Raw genomic sequence first — 18202 nt, 5'->3', positions numbered from 1 at the left:
ATGGCAATGGCAGGGCCCTTGGAATGGGGGGCAGTTCGTCATGTGTAACTGGAGACATCTGGGAAACCTAAGTCTTTGTGCCCTAGCCCTGAGGGTAATGCCGATGCTAAGATGTGGTGCAGCTTTGCCCCTCAGGGCACCTATTGAGTCTTTCCTTCCATACTTTGATGTCAGTTCTTGGCAAGATCAGAGAAGTCCTTGTTGTTCAGAGGGTTCTGGGTAAGACAATGTGGTATAAGGGCCAGTTGTGGACTAGCTAAATTTATGGGAGGAGCTAAATTTATGGAGGAAAATGTAGTACTGGTCTCTTCCAGTGTCCTGGCTGGGATGGTGGGTATCTGGAAAGGCTTGTTTTAGCTCCCATCTCTTCTCTCCTTTTTACTTGTACTTTCCCATGTTTATCTTTCCCTGATAAGGAGGAACTAATTGATCTTGGTCTCCATATGCCAGGCCTGCCAACTCCACGTGTGAGTAACCGAAGCCTCTGTTTTTTTCCAGCGTGCCAAGGGGGCCTTGCAAAGCATCACTGCAGGCCAGAAAGTCATTAGCAAGCATAAGAACGGGCGCTTCTACCAGTGTGAAGTGGTCAGGCTCACCACTGAGACCTTCTATGAAGTCAACTTTGATGATGGCTCCTTCAGCGACAATCTTTATCCTGAGGACATAGTGGTAATAACTGCATGGAGCTTCTCAGGCGGTTTGGAATGGGGGATGTTTCTAAGGTCTGGCTGGCAGACTGTGTGTGTGTGTGCCTGCTGCTTCTAGCCAGGTCCATGGTCCCATCACCTGGTCCTCAAACAGAAAGAAGCATCTGTACCAGTCTTTCCTTGCAAAGAAAACTGCATGCTGCTAGGCTACCCTATATTCCCTAGAAGTACCTGGGAATCAGTATACTTTTTCTGCAATTCCTTGAAACCTGCAACTGTTGCTGTCTAAATTATCCTTGGGGGCATTCTAGTGCAATAGGAGAGCCCAGGCTTTGGAATCAAATGTGCCAATACCAGCTTCATTGCCTAGTAGCTGTGTGATTTTAGGAGAATTATCCAACTCTCTTTTCTACCAGGCCCTCTTAGTAGAGGTATAGAATCTGCTTTTGTTTCTTCACAGTGGGCTTTAGGGCTGAGTAGAAACTGCCTGGAGACACCACTGGCCTGCTTATGTTATTACCACCTGAGATACGGTGGCCCCACATGGACCCAGTTCTAGGTCTGGCTTGGTATTGAGGATTTAGTTCAGGTTTCCCCTACCCCCACCTTGCCTTTTCAGTTGGTAGACTAACCACCAAAGTAGAGAGGAATGAAACAATTTTTTCCTTTAACAAATCAGGTATTGTCCCATGTTTATACCACATTAGCCACTCAGTTGCTAAAAGCACATTCATAGTTATAAGGTAGACTTATAGAAAAGGCGACATTAGTAGTACTCATAGCAGTAGAAAAGGCGACATTAGTAGTACTCATAGCAGTAGTATAGCTGTCATTTATTTACATTTTATTTATTTTTATTATTATTTTTTGAGACGGAGTCTTGCTCTGTCGCCCAGGCTGGAGTGCAGTGGCGCAATCTCGGCTCACTGCAAGCTCCGCCTCCCGGGTTTGCACCATTCTCCTGCCTCAGCCTCCCGAGTAGCTGGGACTACAGGCGCCTGCCACTGCGCCCGGCTAATTTTTTTGTATTTTTAGTAGAGACGGGGTTTCACCATGTTAGCCAGGATGGTCTCGATCTCCTCCTCGTGATCTGCCCGTCTCGGCCTCCCAAAGTGCTGGGATTACAGGTGTGAGCCACCGCGCCCGGCCTATTTACATTTTATTTTTGAGACAGGGTTTCACTCTGACACCCAGGCTGGAGTGCAGTAGCACAATCTCAGCTCACTGCAGCCTCAACTTGCTGGATTCAGGTGATCCTCCCACCTCAGCCTCCCTGGTAGCTGGAACTACAGGCACGCACCACCATAGCCTGCTAATTTTTTAATTTTTTGTAGAGATGGGCTTTTACTGTGTTCCCCAGGCTGGTCTCGAACTCCTGGGCTCAAGTGATCTGCCCACCTTGGCCTCTCAAAGTGTTGGGATTACAGGCATGAGCCTCTGTGCCCGGCCTTATTTTTTTTTTTTGAGAGATCAGGTCTCACTCTGTCACTTAGGCTGGAATGCAGTGGCTATAACATAGCTCACTGCAATCTCAAACTCCTGAACTGAAGTGATACTCCTGCTTCAGCTTCCCAGGTAGCTGGGACTACAGGCACATGCAACCATGCCTGGCTAATTTTTAAATTTTTTGTAGTGACAAGGGTCTTGCTTTGTTGCTCAGGCTGGTCTCGAACTCCCAGCTTGAAGCAATCCTCACATCTTGGGCCCCCAAACCACTGGGATTACAAGAGTTTGAGCCACCACACCTGGCCCTTGCTGTAATTTATTAAGCTGGTACAGTATGCCAGGGGCTATGCTAAGTGGTTATTTCAAGTATCTCTTTATTTTCTCATACCCACTCTGAGAAGTATGTGGTATTATCTCTAACTTACGGTGGTTTCAGTACTCCATTTTCTACAAGTTAGAGACCCCAAAGAGCCTGTGTTTCTCTGGGTTACATCTAAAAGTATTTATCCTTATTAGAAGTTAAAGCAGATTGATTTAAAATAATCAATTTTTTTAGATTAAAAATAACTTTTCTAAAACAAAAACAAAAGATTGCCATTTTCCTGCAATTTTGCAAATCTCTTTAATGTCACTTTTTTTTTTTTTTTTGAGACGGAGTCTCACTCTGTCGCCTAGGCTAGAGTACAGTGGCGCGATCTTGGCTCACTGCAAGCTCTACCTCCTGGGTTCACGCCATTCTCCTGCCTCAGCCTCCTGAGTAGCTGGGACTACAGGCACCCGCCACCGTGGCCAGCTAATTTTTTGTATTTTTAGTAGAGACGGGGTTTCACCATGTTAGCCAGGATGGTCTCGATCTCCTGACCTCGTGATCCTCCTGCCTTGGCCTCCCAAAGTTCTGGGATTACAGGCGTGAGCCATTGTGCCTGACCTTAATGTCACTTCTTGATTCAATCTATTGTGATATACTGTTTAGGTTAAAGTATAGGAAGAAAATTCAGCTTTGCACAGATATGTAATTGGAAAAAGGAGAAGTTTTGTTTTTGTTTTTTAAGATAGGGTTTCACTCCCATCACCCACATTGGAGTGCAATGCAGCAATCTCAACTCACTGCAGCCTCCGCATACCCAGCTCAAGTGATTCTGCTGCCTCAGCCTCCCAAGTAGCTGGGACTGTAGGCGCCTGTCACTGATGCCCAGCTGATTTTTTAATTTTTTGTAGAGATAGGGTTTTGCCTTGTTGCCCAGGCTGGTCTCAAAACTCCTGGGCTCAAGCAATCTGCCTACCTCAGACTCCCAAAGTGCTGGGATTACATCTGTGAGCCACCACACCCAGTCAAGGGAGGTATTTTAACAGTCTTTTGGGTAATTGTGATTCTCTGACATCCACCAAAACTCAATGGAAGTAACAACTTTTTTTTTTGTTTGTTTTTTTAAGAGATGATGTCTTGCTTTGTTGACCAAGCACTTCCCGAGTAGCTGGGACTACAGGCATGCCTGGCTATTTGTAGAAATGGGGTCTTGCCATCTTGCCCAGGGTAGTCTCAAACTCCTGGGCTCAAGCGATTCTCTTGCCTCAACCTCCCAAAGTGCTGGGATTACAGGTGTGAGCCACTGCTTCTGGTAGGTTCTTAAGTTAGTTGCAGTGTGGAATCTGAAAGGTCAGTGAACGTTTCATACTGTTAACACTAAAACCCATTGGTCTCTTCTGAATGGATCTTTCACCCATGCATCCTTTTATAACATCATACATTGATCATTTAGAAAATATTGGTGCACTGGCCTATGGATAGCCTCTAAATGTTGTTAAATATTATTATAATTTTTTTTTCTTTTTTTTTCAGACAGAGTCTCGCTCTGTCGCCAGGCTGGAGTGCAGTGGTGCAATCTTGGCTCACTGCAACCTCCACCACCTGGGTTCAAGCGATTCTCCTGCCTCAGCCTCCCAAGCTGGGACTACAGATGTGCGCCACCACGCCCAACTAATTTTTGTATTTTTAGTAGAGATGGGGTTTCACTATGTTGTCTAGGCTGGACTCAATCTCTTGACCTCGTGATCTGCCTGCCTCGGCCTCCCAAAGTGCTGGGATTACAGGCGTGAGCCACCGCGCCCAGCCATAAATATTTTAAAAATTACATTTGTTAGTATCACTAATAATAATAGAAAAACTTGGAATTTTGGGAAGCTTCAAGCTCACAGTTGTGAATGCCGCTTCTCTGAAATGCTAATATTTGCTTGAAAGCCTGAATTTTATTATTGGCAACAGATACCGACTCTTGTTTTCCTTGATATGACAGGCATTCACTTAATTCGTTTTCAAGAAGATGTCTGCCACATACCTAAGTCTGAAAAGCCACAGTTTGTCAGTCACTTTTTTTCTTTTTTAAAATTTTATTTCATAGAGTGTTTTAAAGACAGGGTACCGCTCTGTTGCACAGCATCACTGCTGGAGTGCAGTGGCATAATCATGGCTCACTGCAGCCTCATCCTCCTGGGCTCAAGCAATCCTCAGCCTTCTGAGTAGCTGGGACTATAGGCGCGTGCCACCATACCTGGCTAATTTTTTATGTTTTGTAGAGATGGGATCTCCCCTGTTTTGTCCAGGCTGGTCTTGAACTCCTGGGCTGATGCGATCCTCCTACCTCTGCCTCCCAAAGTGAGGGATTACAGGCATGAGCCACCGTGCCCGGCCCAGTAATTTTTTTCAAATAAAATTGGTATTCCATGAACAAAGCAGCTAGTGTAATTCACAACTCAAACAACACAGATATATTTCTTTGAGACAACCAAAAGTGTTTTATGAGGACTTAACACATGTACTCAATGATTCAGATTTAACAAAATTAATAATTTTTACTGCTTCATCAAGGGATATTGTTACATGCAATTGAGTTTTTGCTCTTTTCTCCTAAATTATGAGTGTACAGTGGTGAAAAATGCAATAACAACTAGTAGAGCTTGGGGTCAGTGCCTTGATGTGCACTCAGGTGCCAGCATTTGTACCTATCCTAGGTAAATGACAACACAGTGACAAAGGCTAATAGTTTAATATTATAAAAATAGTCATGTCTCACTTGCTCCCTGACAGTGTCTCAGGAACCCCTCAGAGGTTCACAGACCACATTTTCAGAAGTGCTGTTATAGGAGGTGGAACTGAATTGCAGAGAACTTAAGCAATTTATCAAATATCAAACATTTGAGTAGTTAAATCTTAGAACACCTCAGATATTGGGTGTAGGAGGCTGTAGTTTATGCCTAAGTGTTAGATTGATATAAAATGTATTTACTGATTACCTATTCAATAAATAAGTAGGGAACTGTTTCCACTCAACAAATGAATGGTAGCGTGATTGTAAGAGCAGTTGTGAGCATCCACATCCTTTTAGACTCAATGCCCTGCCCCTCTCTGATTTTTATTTTTTAAGCCATGTCCCTAAGGACCTTCTCTCAGGTATACCCATCAGACCTTTCATTCAGCCAATATGCTTGTGTGTTAACCTCCCCCCCATATACCAAGCCCTATGCTGGGAATACGATGAGGACTTGGGGTACTTACCTGCTTCTGGAAGGAATAAAAGTTCTGAAGTACTTTGTCAGGTCCCATGGTAGGTGATCCTTTCTCATCTTTCTTGTTAAGAACATATTTCTTGGTTGGGCACAGTGGCTCATGCCTGTAATCCCACCACTTTGGCAAGCTGAGGCAGGCAGATCACCTGAGGTCAGGAGTTCGAGACCAGGCTGGCCAACATGGTGAAGCCCCGTCTCTACTAAAAATACAAAAATTAGCCGGGCATGGTGGCATGTGCCTGTTGTCCCAGCTACTTGGGAGGCTGAGGCAGGAGGATTGCTAGAACCCAGGAGACTCCATCTCGGAGTCTCGCTCTGTCGCCCAGGCTGGAGTGCAGTGGCGCAATCTCGGCTCACTGCAAGCTCCACCTCCTGGGTTCATGCCATTCTCCTGCCTCAGCCTCCCGAGTAGCTGGGACTACAGGTGCCCGCCACCATGCCTGACTAATTTTTTGTGTTTTTAGTATAGACAGGGTTTCACCATGTTAGCCAGGATGGTCTATATCTCCTGAATTTGTTATCTGCCTGCCTCAGCCTCCCAAAGTGCTGGGATTACAGGCATGAGCCACCATGCCTGGCCAAGAAAAAAACATTTCTTATAGTTGAGTATGGTTCTGGTATTTTTTCATGGCAGAGCCCTGGAGAACCCTCAGGGGAACAGTTGAGGGAATTTAAGAAGGACTCTTGATTCTGGCACTTAACTCCTGTGTTTACTAAGTTTATTATAGCTTGATTTTTTTTTTTTGGTCACCTAGAAGCAGGAGAGGGCAGAGATAGGGGCAGACTTTGACTTAGCAAGGTCTTTAACATTTTTCAGCCCAGAGAGCTGCCTTGCTCTCTAAAACAGTTACTTTGTCCTGGTTCACTCTTCCCTGAGTAGAGGACAGTTACCTTTGTGTGCAGGTGGACCTTCCTTTCACCCTCCTTCCTTCCTGTTTCCTCAGAGCCAGGACTGTCTCCAGTTGGGTCCTCCTGCTGAAGGGGAAGTGGTCCAAGTGAGATGGACAGATGGCCAAGTCTATGGAGCCAAGTTTGTGGCCTCCCACCCTATCCAAATGTACCAGGTATCCATAGGTTCTACCTTTCTAGGGAGTGGGGGGTGCTTGATTAATTCTGTGCTTCCTGTTGGGCCAGAGGCAAGTCTTTGCTCTTAGGAGAGCTAATAGGCTGGTAAACCTTTCAGAGCTAGGGGTCTGTCCTGTGTCCAGTCTGCCAAATGGGAAGTAAGGTAGTCCTTATTTTAGTGTGCTAACTCCTTCCTTTGACTGTAGGAGACTGCCACTGTGCATGGGAACCAGGGAAAGAGTCAGGGATATCCTAGCCAAAAGGCCTTTGTTTCCTTGGTAGGTGGAGTTTGAGGATGGCTCACAGCTTGTGGTTAAGAGAGATGATGTATACACACTGGATGAAGAGCTTCCCAAGAGAGTCAAATCTAGACTGGTGAGTATTTTCTGTGTGTCCCCAGTTCCTGTCTTGGAGGGAGGGAACAAGGCAAGGATGCATCCCTTTGTATTTTTCTTAGGGTAGCTGACATTTGGCTTGCTTATTCTTCTATAGTCAGTAGCCTCAGACATGCGCTTCAATGAGATTTTCACAGAGAAAGAGGTTAAGCAAGAAAAGAAACGGCAACGAGTTATCAACTCAAGATACCGGGAAGATTATATTGAGCCTGCACTATACCGGGCCATCATGGAGTAGGTGCTTCCAGGGTCCAAGGAATTCCCAGCCATCCAGGCAAGAGCACTCTGGGTTCCACAGCACAGCAGACATGGAACTCTGAAGTCTCTGAAAGTGAAGTTGTAAAAAGAAAAGGAATGAAATAACCGACCCATCATCCTCCCACCCACCCTCATTGCATTCCGCTGTAGCGAAAGGACGAGCCGTTTCTGGGCACGTGGCAGCAGTCGCTGATCTGCCAGCTACGGGGCTGAGCACTGGAATGCTGTGGCTGCACTGGCCCCAGTCCATAGAGGGGTCAACTGTGCTGGCTGGACTGGCTGCCCTGTTCCTGGCCTAGGACTTAGCTTCATAACTATCACCTGCACCTACTAGGCTGAGGTGCTGGTACTTGCCCCAACCCCTACTTTTGTATTTATATGTGTGTATGTGTGTGTGTATGTGTGCGCGCGTGTGTGTGTGTGTGTGTGTATGTATGTTTGGTCTGGACCAGCTTCTGCCAGCCCCTGGCCTTTACTTTCTTCCTTGCCTATGCAGGGCAAACAAAATGTGAAATTCTGCCCTCAGCTGAGCTGAGTAAGGGCTCCTGGGGGTTGGCTGGAGATGGGTGTGGCATCTGTCCAGGCCTGGAACAGCCTCAAGACAGTGCTGGCAGAGCTGCAGTATTGAGATGCTAAGGAGCTGATGCCACCTCTTTGTCTTCCCCTGAAGGAGAACATGGGGATAACATGGGTGTGTGCCCACAACACTCTAGGTGCAGAGCCCCTGTGGCAAAGTATTAGAGGGTGTGGGTGGGGATTACCCTGAAGCGGGGATTTTAATGATGGAAGCAGGCAGAGCCTGGTGGGTGATTCTGTCAACAGAAAATTGCAATCATGCAGGGGCTTACTGTAGGGTTAGGATGAAAAAACTGGGGCCATTGGAGGCCCACTGTGGGTGGGAGGGAGCTGATTTTGGGGTGGGGGTGGGACTAGAGGGCAATACTGAAGGGGTTAAACAGGTTTTTGCTCCTCGAGAATTTGTTTGCCTGGGCCCAGGGTTGGAGGGCTTCACACCAATACCCTGTGTATACAAGAATCAGATTTATAATACTTCCCCTTTTTTGTTACGTATGAACACTATAAACCAAATTATTTTGAAAACTGGTGCATCACCTTGTCCTTAGCAATAAAATGTGTTGAGCAGAGGATTGGCTGTCTGCCCCAAGGAGCCCAAGTGGTCCACGTCAGGCTGGGGGTGTATCTAGTCATAGGCTCTGGAGCAGGGCTGTATATTTGAAGACAAATCAGTAAGGCAGTCCCTAGGAAATTCCAGAGAGTGGGTCCTTTGCTTGTCAAGCTCTGTATTAGGCCAAGTATGGTGGGTCATGGGAACAGGGACACTTCTGGCTCTGAGCACCTCTTTGTTGTGCTTGCTCTGCCTTAGAGACAGGCAGGATGAGGTAACAGGAAGCACCAGACCAATGAGTCCTCTCAACAGAGTATCTCTCACTGCTGCCCCATTTGATACATCTTCGTTAAGCTGGCCTAAGTTCATGCCAGTATCTGTGTTATATACACATTGTGGAACCAGTGTGAAGAACGGGGTGCGTTTTAGGTGCTTGAAAAGCAAGGGACCCAACCTCCACTGGGATCCTCAGATTGCTCTCCGAGCTGTCTAGTTGGTGAGAAGATACAATCTCCTTTGGCTGGTGGGTCCCTGAGGTCAAACTGGACAAGGATGGGGAACCATAGAACAGGGAGGGGGGCAATGAAAAGGTGCAGGACTTGGGCGCCCCGGAGCTGCACCGGCTGGCCCTTGAACAGCCAGGCACTTCCTGAGGCATGGCCCTGTCCAGGTGCGGGAGAGGCTTGGGTCAGCTCAGCTACTCTGGATGCTTCCTTGTGCCCCTGCGGGTGAGAGGTGGTTGCTAATTGGTATCTCATTGTGAAGAAAGGTGCAGGAGGTGATCTTTTTTTATGTCAGCTCCCTCCTGGGGCCCAGAGAGGGAAGTTGGCCTTCTCCCCCCCCCCCACGCTCCACTTGAGGATTCCCAGGGGATGTAGCAAGGGAGGCTGGGCAGAACCAGGCCTTAATGGATTGGTGAGAGAGCCCAATTCACTAATCCATCCATCTTTGGAAGAGAGGAACACTTCACCAGCCTTTTTACACAGGGTCCCTACCTTTCTCGATGACCCCACTTCCTCCAGCGGTGGGCGCTGGGTTTAATCCCAGCAGTTTTTACTCAACAGCTGACCAGTTTTCCAGAAACCACTTTTTATTTTGGTCAACGTAATAACTCTTAGGAAACCGCAACTCAGGTGATCCAAATCACACAGACCGGTCTATTCTCCCCCCTACTGGCTGCCTATGCAGTCGGGTCGACCTCGAGAACTGGCCCCAGTCAAAAGCGGCACCTCCTGGTCTGCCAGTCCCTTCCTGCCTTAGGCAGCTCCTCCCAGAAGCCTTTTTGTAGGGCAAACTGCCTTCCCTCAGTAAGGTAGGGCCTTTGGATCCAAGGTTGCAGTTTAAAGACCACCCCAGCTTTGTTGAGGAATACAGTTTTAAATCCCGCCCCAGGCGGATAACACCAGGGCTCAGCCGCAGGAATGAAAAAGTGGGGTGGGAGGGCTGCAAAGTGTAAGTGGGGCTTGGAGGCCCTGTGCCATGCCCGGACTAAAAATGGTCTACGAGTCTCTTAACGCTCATCTCCGTGCCCCCTTACCCACCAGGGCCCACGGAGGTCTGAAGCTTTCGGCCTCAGTGAGCGGACTGGGTGCGCTCACGACCTGGAGGGCGAGATGAGATGTTCCTCGGTGTGAAGTGGCGGTGACTACCCCAGCACTTTGCGTTCCCCGCGCGGGCGACGAAACAGGCTCTCGAGGGGAGAGAGCCGTGCGTCCTCTGGGCCGTGAAGCCGGGGGAAGAGGGTTCCTCTAGACGGCTCGACGTGCCCGGGAGAGACACCCGCGCTGAACCTGCAGGCTGGGGCGCTCCACCAGCGCGAAGCTCTGACCCCGCACTTGCCGCAGCTCTAGTCCCGTGGTAGGCGGGGTGGGCGGGCCGGCAAATCCGCGGCTCCTGCGTCCATTGGCCTGCTCGGGGCAGCGCAGCTCCGCATTGGCCAGGTCCTCGCTCCGCCCGGCTTCCGCGCGCCCATTGGTCGCAGGCTCCCGACCCGGTCGCGGCCGCGCGCTCCGCCCGCCGCTGCGTCCCCACTATGGCGGCGCCCATGCAGCCCACCGCGTCGTGGGCGCCCGCCGGGGTCCCCCGCGGCTGTCGCCGCCGCCTCCGCCGCCGCCTCCGCCTTCCTGCCCCGCGTCGGGCCGGGCGCCACCTTCCCCCTGCCTCCCTCTCCGCTGTGGTAAGGGCCTGCCCAGTGCGCTTCGGGGCGCGATGGCTGACCGCGAATAACGGTCGCCGCGCCGCCCCGCCCCTCCCCCGCCGGCCGCGGTTCCCGGGCTGGGCGGGGCGCGGAGCCCGCGCGCTAGTGCCCGGGAAGGAGGGGTCGGGGCACGGCCCAGTTGTCCTTCGGGCTGGGGGCCCGGTATCTGGATGACCTCGCCTGGGTGGGGGCCGCCGAGCCTGGGGGAAAGGCCGCCAGGACGCGGGCCAGGAGGTCTGAGGTCATCTCTGTGCGGGACCCCGCAGCGCTGCGCACCTTGGCGCAGAGCCCCGACACCATCATTCGGGCCCTGCTGTGGGAAGAGGAAAGAAAAGTCCAGGGAGCGCCTGAGCGGGAATCGGCAGCGTATGGGTAGTCGTTGTCATTGCTTACTGCTCTGGGGGGGCCAGAACCGGGGTCAGTTTGATTAGCAAAGTACGCCTCTCTTGCTTCCTTTCCTTCTGGCACTTTCCCCCGTTGTCTCCTCGGTGCTTTTGCTTGCAAGAGAATATATCTTAGAGAGAAGAGCAGATTTAGTTAAGAGAGTGTCCCATGAACATTTTGGATTCCTTTTTACAACAATGTCCCTTTTTATGATTCCTCAGTAAGCCTCATTTTTGTTTATGTTTCCTTCACGTATGAGGAAGGAGTGAAATCTTATAACTGAATGTAATTAATTGAATGGGGGACCAGTGAAGGCAGCTATTACCTCAGAAAGTAAAATACTCAAAACTTTTCAGTGGATGTACTGTGCATTATAGATAGCTGGACATGAAGGTAGGAAAAAACTCTTACTAGGTTACTAAAAGTAAGATAGTCCCCATGACAAATTAGGTTGTTTCTAAGTCAGAATTATCTTGTAGAGATGATCACTGAAATGTTTGGTGTACTTTCAAGTCAACAGAGGATTAAAAGGAAGCTGGCACAGAAATTTATTACCAAATGATATTTTCAAATAATCTCTTAAGGCAATAACAGCTCCTCCTATGATTAGAAATTCTTAAGAATATTTTGAGATACTAAGTGGTGAATCTCTTCATTTCACATGTCTGTCTAACCATGGCTTAATAAAAATAAAATATTAATGATGAAACAAGGCATTCATGTTCTTAGAGACTAACAGACTTTGTATCAATCAATGGAACGCCTCTTGAGTATATGTTTTATGCAAGGCATTGACTGAGGGGAAACTCAAAACCATTTAAGATAAGAAACTTGTTCTAATGGGCCTATAATATAGTTGAGGGAATAAAGCACACACATGACAGTGATAACTATGATATGGTCTCTAGAATTCCAAGATGGTAGATACTATGAGAAACCGGGAAAAGGAGAAATCAGTGTGTTTGAGGAAGGTTTCACAGGGAAGCTGAGGCTTGAATTGGGTCATAAAGAGTGGGTAGGCCTGGCTGGATGAAGAAGAAGAAGTGAGCAGATGAGAAAGTGAGGATGGCAAAGGTGCAGGGGAACCTGAGATGCTTATGGGTGGTTGCAGGGAGTTTCTTAGCAGAAAAAGCAGGATATGAGGTTGCACAAAAGGTGGGTTGATGGCATTAATCCAAGAGGTACCTTTGTCCTGTATGGTGCAAAGAGTAAACAAGTAATAGAATTTATTTCCAAGGAAGCTGGAGCTAACTATCAGGAATATGGTAACACTTTACTTACCATTGTCACTTTTTCTTTTTTTTTGAGACAGGGTCGCCCTCTGTCACTTAGGCTGGAGTGCAGTGAACATGGTTCTCTGCAGCTTTGACTTCCTGGACTCAGGCAATCCTCCCGCCTCAGCCTCCCAAGTAGCTGGGACCACAGGCAGGTGACCTGGCGAATTAAAAAAAAAATTTTTTTTTCTTTGTAGAGACAGGGTCATGCCATGTTGCCCAGGCTGGTCTTGAACTCCTGGGCTCAAGAAATCCTCCCACCTTGAGTTCAAGACCAGCCTGGCTAACATGATGAAACCCCGTCTCTACTAAAAAAAAATACAAAAAATTATCCAGGGGTGGTGGCAGGCGCCTGTAATCCCAGCTGCTCGGGAGGCTGAGGCAGGAGAATCGCTTGAACCTGGGAGGTTGCAGTGAGCTGAGATCGCGCCACTGCTCTTCAGCCTGGGCAACAAGAGTGAAACTCAGTCAAAAAGAAAAAAAAAGAAATCCTCCACCTCAGCCTCCCAAAGTGCTAGGAATATAGGCGTGAGCCACCACACCTAGCCCATTGTCGCTTTTCTGATTCACCTCAGCTACTTGGAATAACAGTTCTCTCAACCCAGAAGCTGTACCTTAAATTTATTCTTATTTTTCTTCTTTTTTTCTCCCCTGTGTTTTTGGTTGGGTGCCAGCTCTTGTTGACCCTACTTCCACACTGTTTCTGGCATCTGCTTGTGTTTTTGTGTCAGAGCCTCCCTCTGTCGCCCAGGCTGGAGTGCAGTGGCCCCATCTCAGCTCACTCCAACCTCCACCACCCGGGTTAAAGTAATTCTCCAGATCTCAAGTGATCTGCCCACCTTGGCCTCCCAAAGTGCTGGGATTATAGGCGTGAGCCTCCGTACTCAGTCTGGCATCTGCTTCTTTTCTTTTTTTTTTTTTTTGAGACAGAGTCTCGCTCTGTTGCCCAGGCTGGAGTGCAGTGGTGGAATCTCAGCTCACTGCAAGCTCCGCCTCCCGGGTTGACGCCATTCTCCTGCCTCAGCCTCCCGAGTAGCTGGGACTACAGGCGCCCGCCACCTCGCCCGGCTAGTTTTTTGTATTTTTTTTTTTAGTAGAGACAGGGTTTCACCGTGTTAGCCAGGATGGTCTCGATCTCCTGACCTCGTGATCCGCCCGTCTCGGCCTCCCAAAGTGCTGGGATTACAGGCTTGAGCCACCGCGCCCGGCCTGCTTCTTTTCACTCCTACTGTCATCACACTGATTTGGGGCCCTTGGACCATTCCTGTGAATTACCACAGAAACCCCCTAACATTTTTTTCCTTCCTCCCCTCTATTAATCTGTACTGCCATCACTTCCAAGTTTGTCACTTCTCCAGCCAGGACTTTGAATGGCTCCCCATTATCTGTTGGGTTAGGCACAGACCAGCCTGGCATGGGCAATATGGGCAAACTGATTTCTTGCCATTCTCATATTTTCCAGGTCAGTGGAACTATTTGCTCTTTGTGCTTTGCTGTTTGTACTCTGTATCTTTGCTCATGTTGGCTTTTTCTATCTTAAGTAGTCTCCTTGACCCTAATTGTTCTTATGTGTGTTTCAGGGCCATTTGATACAGAACTTCCTTTGTGAAGCTTGTCTGTACTTCTCTTCCCATCTAGATGAGATGTCTCTCCTCTTTTAAGTTTAAAGTTTAAACCACCATAACATTAGAGTCTGCCTTTTTGCGATAACTGCCTTAAATCCTGCTTCTACCCACAGTATAAGACTGAAGCTATTTCAAGACATAGACTGTCCTCTTCATCATCCAACTTTGTACATAGTAGGTACTTGGCAAATATATTTTATATTGAAAATAGCTTTGAACCAGGATGGACGCAAAGATAATTCTTTATCCAAACAAAATGTTTGTCATTAAAATCTATAAATAAAGTTGTTTATGTGAGAGAATCCCTTACTGAGAGATCTGTATTGATATAGATACCTTGGATTAGGTTGCACTAACAAAAACCTCAAGACTTCAGTGGCGTAACAGAACAAAACTTGACTTCTCATTCATGTGATGTGTCCAGCATGAGTGTACAGGAAACTCTTCACAGTCACTCAGGGACTGAGGCTGATAGAAACTCCATCTTAATATGGTACTGCCATGACCATTTTGATTAAATGAAAAGATAGTGGTCAAGTGGATACTGGCTTTTCAAGTTTCTGTCCCACTATGGCACATGTCACTTTCATTCACATTTTCATTAGCCAAAGCAAGTCACAGCCATGCCTAACTTTAAAGAAGGTTAGAGAATTTCAGTGTTAGCATATGTCTGGGAAACAAAGAGCCAGAAATATTTGGTGCATAGCACTAATGACTGCTACCTCGTCTATGGTATCACAGCCCATTGAAGATTAGAGGTAGCACATCAGATGGGCTGCTAGAGGCAAACATTGACAGTAGCAAGAAATGATAGCTCTAACTAGGCATGGGGTAGTGGTAGATTCAGAGTCAAAACTGTTACAAGCACTTGTAAGTGCTCACAGGCCAAGGGTGTTGATACAAGGGCAATCTGTTACATCCCGGTTATAACAGTGATTCCTGAAGAATGTCTTTTACAAAACTTACTGTGTTACAGCATTCTTAGTAACAAATACAGCAGTGGTTCTGAGATAGCAAAAAATAAAAGTTAAATTATATTCAAGGTATTCAATTTATAAGAAATCAGGAAATGTGTAATAATTTTAGGTGCATTTTCACTCAAATGGTGAAAATTAAAAAATAATCTTAGTTTAGGCCAGGTGCAGTGGCTCACGCCTGTAATCCCAGCACTTTGGCAGGCCAAGGCGGGTGGATCACAAGGTCAGGAGATCAAGACCATCCTGGCTAACACCGTGAAACCCCGTCTCTACTAAAAATACAAAAAAATTAGCCAGATGTGGTGGCGGGCGCCTGTAGTCCCAGCTGCTCAGGAGGCTGAGGCAGGAGAATGGCGTGAACCTGGGAGGTGGAGCTTGCAGTGAGCCGAGATTGCGCCACTGCACTCCAAGCCTGGGCGATAGAGCGAGACTCCGTCTGAAAAAAAAAAAAGAAAAAAACCAATCTTAGTTTAACCTTACCGGTTTAATTGAACCTAGCCAACTTGGTATTTGGGGAGGAGGTGAAAACTTTTGACAGATAGTAGAAACAGTACCGGTTGGAGCCCTGGTTCAGGAGACAGAAGATTTGGGTTCAGATCTTGGGTCTTCCACTATTAATAGTTGTCTGACATTAAGCACGAATCTTATTTTTGAGCCTCAGTTTCCTCATCAGTGAAATGCATTGGGCAGTGGTGAGAAACAAGTCAGTTCATGTAAAATGCTTTGCAGAGCACATGGTTCAAAGTAAGCACTCATGATCAGAGTGCTTCTAACTAGCTGCAGCAAGATTAGAAGAAACTTGAGAAATCAGGTAAGGAACCCTCAGAGATACAGGTAGAAGGGTTCCCCTGGATTTCCGCACCTTTTTTCTCCCTTGGACAGCATCCCTACTGTATCTTATTTTCACATTTTTATTATTTTATGTGATTGTATACATTTCTGTCTCTCCTAGACCAGGTGCTCTCATCATTCCACAAATGAGTACTGAACATGAGCTCTGCCAGGCTCTGTGCTAGGTGGTGGCTTGATAGGTATGAAGGACATGTCCCTGGCCTCAGAGAGCCTCCAGTCTAGTAGCACCAGAAGCAAGTAAAGAATACATTATAACCAGATGCAGTTAGAATACATTATAACAAGGGCTGTGGTTGAGGGTCTTGTGGGATCTTCTAAAAGCGCACCTGATATCATGGGGAATATGAGTAGTGGTTTTCTAAGGAAGTTCACATCTGACCTACATCTTGAAAAATCAGTAGTTACTAGCTGGGTGGATATGGGTTTAAAAGGCTTTTCACACAGGCAACAATGTGTGCCGTGGCCTAGAAGCAAAGAATGTGGCTACATCCTAAAGACACTGGTGTGGCAGGAGTACGGAGCCTGTTTGGGGAGTGTGTGGGAAATGAGGCTGCAGAAATCGGTCAAGAATAGATGTGAAGGTCTTTGTGAGTTCTGGAATTAGAGCTGTATCCTGAAGGTGATTAGGTGCCACTGAAGGATTCGAAGATAGAGACTTTATCAGCTTCGCCTTTCAGGAACATCACTGTGTGGAAGAGGCAGAATAGTGAATAGCTATTTCCCTCACGTGGGGAGTTCTGAGGTTTGCAGCCATAGTACCATGCCTACTACACAAGAGTCATAAAATATGCAGGATGAGAGGTTAGAATGAGGTGAGACTGAACGGAAGGCTGGTTAGGCTGCTACAATATGTGAGGGGCATGTCTGTGTACTTCCTAGGGCTAGATGAGCAGCAGACCAGGATTTCAGTAATAGCCTCACCCGTTTCTATTGTGTCACCTTGGATAGGCTTCAGAATCTCATGTCTTCTTGGTTTTCAAATTTGGAAAGTGAGCACAAAGGTTCCTACCTTGCAAGGTTGCTCTGAGGATTGGAGGGAATAGATATAAAAAGCCTGGTCTTGTGCTATTAATAGATATATACAAACAATAGTTTAACAATAAAAACAACAGTTATAATATTTCTAATCTTTAGTATATTACCTGGTTCATGGTAGGTGATCACTAGTCTTAAATCTCACTGCCTAAAGATGCCAACATTGGCCGGGAGCAATGGCTCACGCCTGTAATCCCAGCAGTTTGGGAGGCCGAGGCGGGCGGATCACGAGGTCAGGAGATTGAGACCATCCTGGCTAACACGGTGAAACCCTGTCTCTACTAAAAATACAAAAAAATTAGCCAGGCGTGGTGGCAGGCGCCTGTAGTCCCAGCTACTCGGGAGGCTGAGGCAGGAGAATGGCGCGAACCTGGGCTGAGATCGCGCCACTGCACTCTAGCCTGGCGACAGAGCGAGACTCCGTCTCAAAAAAAAAAAAAAAAGATGCCAACATTGTGGGAATTTTTTTTTTTTTTTTTTTTTTTTTTTTGAGACAAGGCCTCACACTATCACCCAGGCTGGAGTGCACTGGCATGATATGATCATGACTCAGTGCAGCCTCAACCTCCCAGGCTCAGGTGATCCTCCCACCTCAACCTCTCAAATAGCTGGTACCACAGGCACGCACGCACCACCACACCCAGCTAATTTTTTGTATTTTTTGTAGAGATGTGGTTTCACCATATTGCCCACACTGGTCTCGAGCTCTTAGGCTTAAGCAATCTGCCTGGCTCTGCCTACCGAAGTGCTGGGTTTACACGCGTGAGCCACCATGCCCCGCCACGTTGTGGTTTTATTTATGCATTTATTTTATTCTTTTTCTCACCATTATACTAACAAGGATATGCATTTTAAGTGATTGATGATGCCGGGCTGGGAGTGTTAGGCATAAGGAAATTACTTTGAGATCAAAAAGAGACAGTTGATAAGAATACCATACGGGCTGGGTGCAGTAGCTCATACCTGTGATCCCAGCACTTTGGAAGGCTGAGGCGGGCAGATCACCTGAGGTTAGGAGTTCGGGGCCAGCCTGGCCAATGTGTTGAAACCTCGTCTCTATTGAAAATACAAAAAGTAGGCCGGGCGCTATGGCTCATGCCTGTAATCCCAGCACTTTGGGAGGCCGAGGCAGGCGGATCATGAGGTCAGGAGATTGAGACCATCCTGGCTAACACAGTGAAACCCCGTCTCTACTAAAAATACAAAAAATTAGCTGGGTGTGGTGGCGGGCGCCTGTAGTCCCAGCTACTCAAGAGGCTGAGAAAGGAGAATGGTGTGAACCCGGGAGGCGGAGCTTGCAGTGAGCTGAGATCGGGCTACTGCACTCCAGCCTGGGCGACAGAGCAAGACTCTGTCT

The 18202-nt window shown here is 47.5% G+C and overlaps 2 protein-coding genes across 31 annotated transcripts in view; both read left to right on the top strand.

Annotated features, from left to right (window-relative positions):
- LOC105494893 (lysine demethylase 4A) overlaps positions 1 to 8521 on the top strand; it is a 57116-nt gene extending 48595 nt beyond the window's left edge. For 3 of the 5 annotated variants that reach the window (XM_011763870.2, XM_011763871.2, XM_071094346.1), the window contains exons 19-22: positions 499 to 669; positions 6602 to 6721; positions 7005 to 7097; positions 7215 to 8521. In XM_011763870.2, the coding sequence (XP_011762172.1) occupies positions 499 to 669; positions 6602 to 6721; positions 7005 to 7097; positions 7215 to 7355 (525 nt within the window). In that variant the 3' untranslated portion in view covers positions 7356 to 8521. Of the gene's footprint in view, positions 1 to 498; positions 670 to 3527; positions 3658 to 6601; positions 6722 to 7004; positions 7098 to 7179 lie in introns of those variants that run through there. The other 2 variants (XM_011763872.2, XM_024796971.2) reach the window with 2 other exon arrangements.
- A 1997-nt stretch (positions 8522 to 10518) lies between these two features.
- The window catches only part of LOC105494891 (ST3 beta-galactoside alpha-2,3-sialyltransferase 3), a 232030-nt gene continuing 224346 nt past the window's right edge, over positions 10519 to 18202 (top strand). For 12 of the 26 annotated variants that reach the window (XR_011621909.1, XR_011621903.1, XM_071094441.1 and 9 more), the window contains exon 1: positions 10519 to 10677. The gene's annotated coding sequence lies outside the window, so the exon portion shown is untranslated. The remainder of the gene's footprint in view (positions 10678 to 18202) is intronic. The other 14 variants (XR_011621917.1, XR_011621902.1, XR_011621929.1 and 11 more) reach the window with 6 other exon arrangements.

Source organism: Macaca nemestrina, chromosome 1 (genome assembly GCF_043159975.1).
Source record: "Macaca nemestrina isolate mMacNem1 chromosome 1, mMacNem.hap1, whole genome shotgun sequence".
In the NCBI taxonomy this organism is placed as follows: domain Eukaryota; kingdom Metazoa; phylum Chordata; class Mammalia; order Primates; family Cercopithecidae; genus Macaca; species Macaca nemestrina.
The sequence above is the reverse complement of the archived record's forward strand: the minus strand, read 5'-3'. Positions and strand labels throughout refer to the sequence as shown.